Source organism: Anomaloglossus baeobatrachus, chromosome 4, assembly GCF_048569485.1.
Source record: "Anomaloglossus baeobatrachus isolate aAnoBae1 chromosome 4, aAnoBae1.hap1, whole genome shotgun sequence".
Classification (NCBI taxonomy): Eukaryota; Metazoa; Chordata; class Amphibia; order Anura; family Aromobatidae; genus Anomaloglossus; species Anomaloglossus baeobatrachus.
The window spans coordinates 219,055,525-219,067,567 of record NC_134356.1 but is presented as its reverse complement, the minus strand read 5'-3'; the positions used below and the strand labels follow the sequence as shown (position 1 = coordinate 219,067,567).

At 49.5% G+C, this 12,043-nt stretch overlaps 1 protein-coding gene across 1 annotated transcript in view; it reads left to right on the top strand.

Annotated features, from left to right (window-relative positions):
* LOC142302371 (uncharacterized) overlaps nucleotides 1-11,657 on the top strand; it is a 48,141-nt gene extending 36,484 nt beyond the window's left edge. The window contains exons 7-9 of the mRNA XM_075343427.1: nucleotides 3,305-3,373; nucleotides 10,017-10,194; nucleotides 11,528-11,657. Coding sequence (XP_075199542.1) covers nucleotides 3,305-3,373; nucleotides 10,017-10,194; nucleotides 11,528-11,566 — 286 coding nt within the window. The 3' untranslated portion in view covers nucleotides 11,567-11,657. The remainder of the gene's footprint in view (nucleotides 1-3,304; nucleotides 3,374-10,016; nucleotides 10,195-11,527) is intronic.
* The last annotated feature ends 386 nt before the right edge of the window (nucleotides 11,658-12,043 follow it).

Genomic DNA, 12,043 nt, shown 5'->3' with positions numbered 1-12,043 from the left:
AAGAGCTAGTTTAGTAAATGGTTGTCTCTACTCAACCTGCAGCCAGGGAAGGCCGTGTGCGACAATGCTGCAAATCTGGGTGCAGCCCTACACAGGGGCAAGGTGACACACGTGCCTTGTATGGCTCACGTGTTGAACCTTGTTGCCCAGCAATTTTTAACCCACTATCCCGGCCTAGATGGGCTTCTGCACAGGTCACGGTCACTCTCTGCTCACTTCCGCCGTTCAACCGGCGCAGCTGACCGACTTGCATCGCTCCAGAAGTCTTTCGGCCTGCCGGTTCATCGCCTGAAATGCGATGTGCCGACACGCTGGAATTCGACTCTCCACATGTTGCAGCGACTGTGGCAGCACCGCCAAGCCCCTGGTGCAATACGTTATGACATATAGCCTGGGCCAACGAGATGCAGAGGTGGGGCAGATCACGCTGCTTGAGTGGTCTCAGATCAAGGACCTATGCACCCTTCTGCACAGTTTCGACATGGCGACGAATATGTTTAGCGCTGACAATGCCATTATCAGCATGACAATTCCAATCATTTACATGCTGGAGCACACTCTAAACACTATTCAGAGTCGGGGGGTGGGACAAGAGGAAGGGGAGGAAGTACAGGAGGATTCATATGTGGAAGGGCTACCAAGATCTGCAAGGTCCAGACGTTCTGCATCACCAAGGCGGCAGGCATGGGACGGTGGGGGAGAGGGATTAACAAGGGCGCAAGTTAGCAGCCAAACTGTTGAGGAAGGTGCAGGAGCCCAGGAAGAAATGGAGGACGAACTGACAATGCGCATGGAAGATTCAGCAGATGAGGGAGACCTTGGTCAAATTTCGGTTGTTCGAGGTTGGGGGGAGATGTCAGAGGAAGGAAGCACGTTTATCAGCTTGCCGCCACAAACACAGCAAAGACTTGGTCCGCAGGGATGCGCAAGACACATGAGCGCCTTCTTGCTGCACTACCTACAACATGACCCTCGGATTGTCCGAATTAGAAGTAATGATGACTACTGGATTGCCACACTCTTAGATCCCTGGTACAAGTCCAAATTTGGCAAATAATTCTAGCCATAGAAAGGGACGCACGTATGCAGGAGCATCAGCAGAAGCTGTTACGCAATCTTAGCTCGAAATTTCCACCAAACACCAGTGGTGCACAGAGTGAATCTCCCAGTTGTAACTTGCCAAACATGGGACTGTCTCGTCATCATCAGTCAAACCGTACCAGCAACACCGTATCTGGTGGTAACAGCAATTTTATGGAATCGTTTCATAATTTTTTTAGACCATCCTTTGCAAGGCCACAAGAGACAAGAAGTCTGACACATAGTCAACGGCTTGAGAGGATGATACAGGAGTATCTCCAAATGAACATCGATGCCATGACTGTGCAACTGGAGACTTGCTCATTTTGAGCTTCGAATCTTGAAAAATGGCCTGAGCTCACCACTTACGCCTTGGAGATCTTGTTGTGTCCCGCAGCCAGCGTTGACTCTGAACGTGTCTTCAGTGCTGCTGGGTGTGTGCTGACAGTTAAGCGCACACGTCTGTCCAGTGACAATGTGGACAGACTAATGTTCATCAAGATGAACAAGTCATGGATCAGCAAGGACTTTGCTACCCCAGGGTCATCCTGGGGAGAGTAAAGGCTGGTGTATTTTTTTATGTGCTTGATGCAAATCAACACATCCAGCTTGCAACTGGGGCACAAGTGATGCCACTGAAGTGGTGTGTGTGTGGCCCAATTTTTTGAAAAAAGGGAGACTCTGCTTGGAGTCCCCTTGCTGTGTTTTTAACAATGAGCCAAGATGAACAAGTCATGGTTCAGCAAGGACTTTGCTACTTACCCCAGTGTCATCCTGGGTACAGTTAAGGCTGGCGTATTTTTGAATGCGCTTGATGCAAATCAACACATCCAGTTTGCAACTGGGGCACAAGTGATGCCACTGAAGTGGTGTGTGTGGCCTAATTTTTGGAAAAAAGAGAGACTCTCCTTGGAGTCCCCTTGCTGTGTTTTTAACAATGAGCCAAGATGAACAAGCCATGGATCAGCAAGGACTTTGCTACCTACACCGGTGTCATCCTGGGGAGAGTAAAGGCTTGTGGATTTGGATTGTGGTTCATGAAAATCTACCTGTCAAGTTTTCAACTGGGGGACAAGTGATGCCACTTAAGTGGTGTCTGTGGCCCAATTTTTGGGAAAAAGGGAGACTCTGGTTGGAGTCCACTTGCTTTGTTTTACATGATTTTAGAAGGGCATGACATGCCTATATCTGTGTCTCCTCCTCTTTTTACTCGTCCAGCTCTTTTGTTTTCACATGAGTATATGTCCTTGTCACTTTCCCATGTGTTTGTGGTGTCTTGGGAGTTGTTTGTCACCTTTTGGACACCTTTGAAGGTGTTTTCTATGTGGTTTTATGTGTTTGTGTTTGCCTGCCATTGTTTTCAATGGGGTTCGAGTGGTTTGTCGAACGTTTGTCGAACGGAGCCTTCGTTTGACGAACCGAACTCGAACTCTAGGGGGGTGGCTCATCTCTAGGCAGGAGGTCATCGCAATGCTGCAGGGAATGGTGACCGGTGAGTATACTTATGGTATTCACTGCCCCCCGCGCTGATGATGATATGCAGTGGGCAATTAATATAGCCACACATGTTCACTCGAGGCTGTAGGAGCCAGGGATGATCACGCGGGCTGGCTGTTTAGTATGTGCGCACATCGCCCATCTGTCAGCGTCGGCTTCAGGGCTTAGAGATGATGGGATGTCGGGATGCAGTGCATATGAAATGAGGCTAATGAGCGGGCCCACGTGGTCACGGTAGGTGCTGCTACAGCCTGCTCCTGCATCTGATGACCCGCTCTACCACCGCACCCCCTTTCCCCGCAGCCATCGGATTATAAGACGTACCCCACACTTTCCCCCAAAATGTTGGGGAAAAAAAGTGCGTCTTATAATCCGTAAAATACGGTAATTTTTTTTTACATTACAACCTGTGTTTAAATATTAATGTACACTGAAGTTTTCAATTACTTTGTCCTATTTGTTTTTTTGCTTCACAATAAAATGAAAACTAAATGTTCACAATTACAGGCATGTTCTTTACACTCAAAAAAACAGTGAAATTACAGGTTGTGAGGTAGCAAAACATGAAAAATGCCATGGGGGGGAGCGAATACTTTCACAAGGCACTGTACATAACATGAACACGTCATAGAAGTTTTTTGGATAATACTGTGTGTCTGTATTGTTAAAGCCAGTGCCTAAGCCAATTCTCTTATTCTTTCTTTCACTTGTTTGCATTTTACTACAGATTTGCTGGACCATTTCGTAAACCACTGACGGACTGGGAGGTTCCAGGGTATACAGAGATTGTTAAACGGTCGGTAGGAGGCATGTTTTCTTTATATACAAAACATGTCATGGAAATTTTTCTTGTTTCAATCAATGTTCTACTATTACAAATTCATTTTCAATTTTCCCTTGAGCCACTGTTCCTTACATGCATTCCAGATATAGAACATCTATTTAATACAACACTAGTTTAAGGGTATGTTTACACTCACCTTTTTAATGCGCATTTTACACAGGATATTTGTGTGTGTAAAATATACAGGGTGTTATAATAAAAGCATGATCAACGAGATCTCTGAAATCTCATTCACACACTGTTTTTTTTCTATATGTATTTCTTTGTCGCTCCATTGGGAGACCCAGACAATTGGGTGTATAGCTTCTGCCTCCGGAGGCCACACAAAGTATTACACTTTTAAAAAAGTGTAACCCCTCCCCTCTGCCTATACACCCTCCCGTGGATCACGGGCTCCTCAGTTTTATGCTTTGTGTGGAAGGAGGCACACATCCACTCATAGAAGAAAAAAAAAAAAAAAAAAAGATTTATCATACATAGTATGACAGAAGAAAAGAGGTCCCCTATGGGGTCCCCGGCATGCTCCCTTCTCACCCCACTATGTCGGCGGTGTTGTTAAGGTTGAGGTACCCATTGCGGGTACAAAGGATGGAGCCACATGCCGTCTCCTTCACCATCCCTTATGCGGCTCTGGGAGAAGTGGGAGCTTCATCGGTCATTCACCTGCTGAGACCGTGCTCCATCCGCAGCCCCTGGTGGAACCTGCTGGACCGGAGCATTTTCATCCCCAGGGACCGGGCCCTGCACCTTCAAGGTACTCTGTGTCCCCATGGGGGGACGGTACAGGGAGAGAGGTCGCCTCTCTCCCCAGTAGCGCCGTCCGTTGTTTTTTCATCGGACTTCCGCGCCGGCCGTGCCTGCTTGTCGGGCACGGCCTTAAATTTAGTCCCCAGCTTCATCGCGGCCTAGTCGCGAAAAATCCCGCCCCCGGGCATGCTTGTCAGGGGGAAGGGCGGTATTACCGACAGAGGGCTGGAGCATCTTTGCATGCCTCCCCTCCCCTCTCACGGACCACTATGGGGCCTCCAGATTCCCGCCTTTTGCCGGCGCCGCCCATGGCTCCACTCCCCCCTTGAGAGCTCCTGCGGCCATGTTTGGCATTCTGCCGGTGTATGCTGCAGCTGCACATCTCTACAGCTCTGGGGGACCCACGACAGGGAATCTGGAGGACACCAGCGGTTGGTAAGCCACACCGGTCACCCGGTGCTGGTTCCCCTAGGGTGCCGTGATATATATATATCTACATATATTATATATATTCGTAACGGCTGTTTAACCCTTTCCCATATACCCTCAGTGGTCGCTCTCCTAAGGGACACTTATTGCTTGCAGCATGTCGTCCACAAGGAGCAAAGCCCTTAAGACACAGGTTTTTTTCGCAGCCTGTACCTCTTGTGGGGCTATGTTGCCTGCGGGATCCACCTACCCTCACTGTGATCAATGCTCGACTCCTGCCACGCTTGCTCAGCCGGAGCCCGGGGCACTTGTGGGCCCCTCGGCTCATGTAGATCCCCCTGCTCCTCCTGAGCAGGCTGCAGGGACAGAGTCACCGTCATTGGCCTCTTTCGCTGAGAAACTCTCTGTCACTTTCTCAATCCATTGCACAGTCTATGGACAAATGGTCATCTAAGCTCCTTGAGGCTTTGCAGTCCAGACCGGGCTCTTCACAGGCCCCGGCCCCTGTTAGTTTGTCTCCTCCAGGGCCTTCTCGGTCCGCGCCGCAGCGCGCTCCCAGGATAGCCCCTAGGTCCCAGGCGGAGGACTCCTGCCCGGATCGCAGTCCCAGACCGGCTAAGCGGCCTCGCTGGGACTCTTCCCTGGCCTCCTCACGCTGCTCTGGATCTCAGCTGGAGGACTCTCAGGATGACGAGGCGGACGTGGGAGCTCAGGGCTCTGACCCTGACTTTGCCCTCAACCTTGATACCCCTGAGGGGGACGCCTTAGTAAATGATCTTATTTCGTCCATCAACCAGGTGTTGGATCTCTCTCCCCCGCCTCCACCGGTAGAGGAGTCGGCTTCTCAGCAGGAGAAACACCAATTTCGATTCCCCAAACGTACGCGCAATACATTCTTTGATCACTCTAACTTCAGGGACGCTGTCCAGAAGCCCAGAGCGGTCCCGGACAAGCGTTTTGCTAAAAGGCACTCTGACACGCGTTATCCCTTTTCACCTGAGGTCGTTAAGGGCTGGGCGCACTCACCCAAGGTGGATCCGCCAGTCTCTAGATTGGCTGCTAGGTCCGTTGTGTCTGTTGCCGATGGCTCATCCCTGAAGGATGCCACTGACAGACAGATAGAGCTCTTGGTGAAGTCTATTTATGAGGCCACGGGCGCGTCTTTTGCCCTGGCCTTTGCGGCTGTGTGGGCTCTCCAAGCAATCTCGGCTTGTCTGACTGAGATTAATGCTGTCACGCGGAATTCTGCTCCGCATGTGTCTTCCTTGACCTCTCAGGCATCAGCATTTTCGTCCTACGCCATGAACGCCATCCTGGACTCTGCTAGCCGTACGGCTGTAGCATCCGCTAACTCCGTGGCAGTCCGCAGGGCCATGTGGCTGCGCGAATGGAAAGCAGACTCTGCTTCCAAAAGGTTCTTAACTGGTTTGCCTTTTTCTGGCGAACGTTTGTTTGGCGAATGGTTGGATGAGATTATTAAGGAATCCTCGGTAAAGGACTCCTCCTTACCCCAGTCCAAACCTAAGAGACCTCAGCAGAGAAAAATCCAATCGAGGTTTCGGTCCTTTCGTCCCTCCGCCAAGCCCCAATCCTCTTCGTCCAACCGGCCGGAGAAAGGCCAGAGGAACTCCTATGGGTGGCGGTCCAAGTCACGCCCCCAAAAGGCAGCAGGAGGCACTGCCTCCAAGACGGCCTCCTCATGACTCTCGGCCTCATCTAGCCACATCCTCGGTCGGTGGCAGGCTCTCCCGCTTTGGCGATGCCTGGTGGCCACACGTTCAAGACCGATGGGTGAGAGACATTCTGTCTCATGGTTACAGGATAGAGTTCAGCTCTCGACCTACGGCTCGTTTTTTGAGAACCTCCCCACCCCCCGCACAGGCAGACGCACTGTTTCAGGCGGTGGATGCTCTAAAGATGGAAGGAGTTGTGATTCCCGTTCCCTTCAGGAACGTGGTCGCGGATTTTACTCCAACTTGTTCGTGGTGCCAAAAAAGGACGGGTCTTTTCGTCCCGTTCTGGGCCTCAAGCTGCTCAACAGACATGTGAGAACCAGACGGTTTCGGATGGAATCTCTCCGCTCGGTCATCGCCTCGATGTCACAAGGAGACTTCCTAGCATCGATCGACATCAAGGATGCTTATCTCCATGTGCCGATCGCACCCGAACACCAACGTTTCCTGCGTTTCGCCATCGGGGACGAACACCTCCAGTTCGTCGCATTGCCCTTCGGCCTGGCGACAGCCCCACGGGTCTTCACCAAAGTCATGGCATCCGTCGTGGCGGTCCTGCACTCTCAGGGCCACTCGGTAATCCCATACTTGGACGATCTCCTAGTCAGGGCCCCTTCTCGGGTGGCGTGTCAACGAAGTCTTACCGTCACTCTGGCGACTCTCCAGCAGTTCGGGTGGATCATCAATTTCCCGAAATCCAAGTTGACGCCGACCCAATCACTGACTTACCTCGGGATGGAGTTTCATACCCTTCCAGCGTTAGTCAAGCTACCGCGGGACAAACAGCTTTCTCTGCAGGCGGGGGTGCAGTCACTTCTTCGGAGTCAGTCACACCCCTTAAGGCGCCTCATGCACTTCCTGGGGAAGATGGTTGCAGCTATGGAGGCAGTGCCGTTCGCGCAATTCCATCTACGGCCACTCCAATGGGACATTCTTCGCAAATGGGACAAGAGTTCGGCTTCCCTCGACAAGAACATCTCTTTTTCACTTGCAACCAAAACATCACTTCAGTGGTGGCTCCTACCCACATCTCTGTCTCGGGGAAAATCCTTCCTCCCCCCAACCTGGGCCGTTGTCACCACGGACGCGAGCCTGTCAGGTTGGGGAGCGGTTTTTCTCCACCACAGGGCTCAAGGAACCTGGACTCCAATAGAATCGTCCCTTCAGATCAATATTCTAGAGATAAGGGCAGTATATCTAGCCCTATTGGCTTTCCATCGGTGGCTGGAGGGCAGGCAGATCCGAATCCAGTCGGACAACGCCACTGCCGTCGCCTACATCAACCACCAAGGCGGCACTCGCAGTCGTCAAGCCTTCCAGGAAGTCGAGCGGATTCTGCAGTGGGTGGAAGTCACAGGCTCCACCATCTCCGCAGTTCACATCCCGGGCGTGGAAAACTGGGAAGCAGATTTTCTCAGTCGTCAGGGCATGGACGCGGGGGAATGGTCTCTTCACCCAGACGTGTTTCGAGAGATCTGTCGCCGCTGGGGAACGCCGGACATCGATCTCATGGCATCGAGACACAACAACAAGGTCCCGGCCTTCATGGCACGGTCTCAGGATCACAGAGCTCTGGCAGCGGACGCTCTGGTCCAGGATTGGTCGCAGTTTTGACTGCCATATGTGTTTCCCCCTCTGGCAATGCTGCCCAGAGTACTACGCAAGATCCGGTCCGACTGCCGTCGCGCCATTCTCGTCGCTCCAGACTGGCCGAGGCGGTCGTGGTATCCGTATCTGTGGCATCTCACGGTGGGTCAACCGTGGGCGCTTCCAGACCGTCCAGACTTGCTGTCACATGGGCCGTTTTTCCATCTGAATTCTGTGGCCCTCAACCTGACTGTGTGGCCATTGAGTCCTGGCTCCTAGCGTCTTCAGGGTTATCTCAGGATGTCATTGCCACCATGAGACAAGCCAGGAAGCCAACGTCCGCCAAAATCTATTACAGGTCTTGGCAACTTTTCTTATCCTGGTGCTCTGATAACGGTTTGTCTCCATGGCCGTTTGCTTTACCCACATTTCTTTCATTCCTACAATATGGAATGGACAAGGGTTTGTCCCTCGGCTCTCTCAAGGGCCAAGTGTCGGCGCTCTCCGTGTTTTTTCAAAAGCGTCTAGCCAGGCTTCCGCAGGTCCGCACGTTCCTGCAGGGGGTTTGCCACATGGTCCCACCTTACAAACGTCCGTTGGATCCTTGGGATCTTAACAGGGTTCTGACGGCTCTTCAAAAGCCGCCTTTTGAGCCGCTGCGGGATGTTTCTCTTTCCCGTCTTTCTCAGAAGGTGGCCTTCCTGGTGGTGGTCACATCACTTCGGAGAGTGTCTGAGCTTGCAGCGCTGTCATGCAAAGCCCCCTTCCTGGTTTTTCACCAGGATAAGGTGGTTCTGCGTCCTGTCCCGGAATTTCTTCCTAAGGTGGTATCCCCCTTTCATCTAAATCAGGATATCTCCTTGCCTTCCTTTTGCCCTAATCCAATTCACCAGTGTGAAAAGGATTTGCACTCTTTGGATCTAGTGAGAGCACTCCGGTTCTACGTGTCTCGCACGGCGCCCCTGCGCCGTTCAGACGCGCTCTTTGTCCTTGTCGCTGGCCAGCGTAAGGGCTCTCAGGCCTCCAAGTCAACAATGGCTCGGTGGATCAAGGAACCGATTCTCAAGGCCTACCGTTCTTCTGGGCTTCCACTTCCTTCAGGGTTGAAAGCCCATTCTACCAGAGCCGTAGGTGCGTCCTGGGCTTTGCGGCACCGGGCGACGGCTCAGCAGGTGTGTCAGGCAGCTACGTGGTCTAGTCTGCACACTTTCACGAAGCACTATCAAGTGCATGCCTATGCTTCGGCAGACGCCAGTCTAGGTAGGCGAGTCCTCCAGGCGGCGGTTGCCCACCTGTAAGAGGGGGCCGTTTTCGGCTCCTTTTATTGAGGTATTCTTTTACCCACCCAGGGACTGCTCTTGGACGTCCCAATTGTCTGGGTCTCCCAATGGAGCGACAAAGAAAAAGGGAATTTTGTTTACTTACCGTAAATTCCTTTTCTTCTAGCTCCTATTGGGAGACCCAGCACCCGCCCCTGTGCCCTTCGGGCTGGTTGTTCTTTTGTGTACACATGTTGTTGATGTTGATTTGTTCTTATGGTTCATGGTCTTCAGTTCTCCGAACATCCTTCGGATTGAATTTACCCTAGACCAATTTGTAAGTTTTCTCCTTCCTGCTTTTGCACCAAAACTGAGAAGCCCGTGATCCACGGGAGGGTGTATAGGCAGAGGGGAGGGGTTACACTTTTTTAAAAGTGTAATACTTTGTGTGGCCTCCGGAGGCAGAAGCTATACACCCAATTGTCTGGGTCTCCCAATAGGAGCTAGAAGAAAAGGAATTTACGGTAAGTAAACAAAATTCCCTTTTTTGAGCCCTTCTGACTTTTTGCTGAGACCCTGCATCTCCATTCGTTCAGCACTTTTGTACTGCTTTTTTGGTGAAAAACGCAAGTAATGGCACATCAAAAATGCACGTATTGTACACAGCATTTGTCCTGTCACTACAAAAAAAAGCTGCAAAAATGTTACCTGTAGACGTACACTAAGAAAAACTGTCTGAGCTTCCAACATCCTCGTATGAGATCTTTGATCAGTTATATTACAAAGGCTTAGCAGAAAATATAAAGACAGGTATTACCCTAAATAATTGTTTTTTTCTAGGCCTATGGATCTATCTACAATAAAGAAGGGGCTATCTAAGGGAAGGATAAGGACCCATGCTGATTTCCAGAGAGACGTTCTGTTAATGCTGCAAAATGCTGTGATGTATAACCCCATCAATCACAGGGTTCACCAGCTAGCCCTAGAGCTACAAAGAGATGTGCAGGAGTTGCTACAGGTATTTTGATGCTTAGCTGTCTTGAATATTTTAACTTTACCACAGATTTATGATTTTTCTTATCGCTTTCTATCACGAACAAGATTATATGGATGCTGTAGCACCTTCATTAAAGGGGTTGTCCACTACTTTTACATTGATGGCCTATCCTTAGGATAGGTCATCAATGTCAGGTCATCTGGGATGCGACACCTGGCACCACCGCAGATCAGCTGTCCTCGGTGTCGGTGGCGGCAGCAGGCAGCCAGAAATGCTCAGTTCCAGAGCTGCTCTATCTTTTGATAGTGGCCGCCGCCGGGTACTGCATATCCTCCTCTTATTCAACTCAATGGGAGACGGATATGCAGTACCCCGCTGTGGCCACTATCAGAAGTCGGAGCAGCTCCAGAACTGAGCATTTCCGGTTGCCTACGGTACTCCTGCACAGTTTAGATACATAACACAGACGGATTTCAGGTCCGGGATGTTCGAGGTACTCCCGCACAGTTCAGATACATAACACAGACATATTTAAGGCCTGTAATGTTCGCGGTACTCTTGCACAGTTCAGATACATAACACAGACGGATTTCAAGTCTACAATATTCGTGGTACTCCCGCACAGTTCAGATACACTTCACCTGCAAAGTCCCTGTGGAGCAACCTCAGACTCCACTAACTCACTGACCCCGGCCAGTATAAACAGCCCTCTTCAGAGGTAACTTTTCGAGAGGGTTCAAACTGGGTATAGGTCAAGATGAGTGAATCCTCCCTTCTCGCAAAGGACTCCCCTCACTCTCACTGAGCAAACTGACCACTTGCCAAACATTTTCCATCTTAATGCCACACCCATGGTCAGGGATATATGGATAGCCATTTGCACCCGTCTCTCCAGCTATCTATACAATCTGTCCCTGATACGCCCTAGCAAAACTTGTTGCACTAAAAGTACCAGAACAGACATCCAGGTTTACCTCACTTCTGTGATACATGCCGGCCGCCTTGTTACAGCTCTAATAAAAAGAATTTATAAACACGGGGCATGCTAGAATGCAATGGTGGCTAGTAACCTAGGCTGTGAGCCAAGAAAAAAATTAAAATGCTCTTCATTTTTGGGAACAGAGAGACTTTTAATAACAAGAAAGATGAAAGATTCTTACTTTTACCAGCACTTTGCAATTTTAGCCAGAAAAGGGAGAAATTGTAGACATATATAGTATGTTAAATTCAGAAAACGTTGTTTGTCCTCAGTGATGGTGTTGTAGTGAAATGTGACTATACCAACCGAATAACGCCAGCAGTCATTTTCTCTAAATCTTGTATTCCCTTTCTTTTATTTTTCTGTGTGTTCTAGGTTTTTAATGCACATGTGAAAGAAAGTGAAGAAGAATAGAATATGTTGCACACAAGCTGTTCAGTTCTTTGTACATTGCTAATACTATGTTTTACTCCTGATTAAAAAAAAGTGTATAGTATAATTTATAATGATATATTTATGTTTCAGATAACTTGTTCTATTTCTTGTTCAAAAAAGCATTAAAATGTTGTATTGAAATGCAAGATGTGGCTTTTTTTTATCACAACGTTATTGGTAATATTATTTTTGGATTTGTTGCAGAGTCCATGACAATTTACAGTACAATACATATGTGTGGGGGTTTCACAACCCAAACTATACCTGGTGAAAAAAAAGATATTTGCATTGTTAAAGAAATAAACACCAACATTTTTTAAGCTAATCTGTGCTGTATTGTTATCTAAAACACCCCTACATTATTTTTTTTTGTTTCTAACTTTTGTTCCTCTTGAATTATCACTTTATTCTCTGCAGCTCTTTGTTTACCTGCAGCTCAACCAAGCATGATAGCTT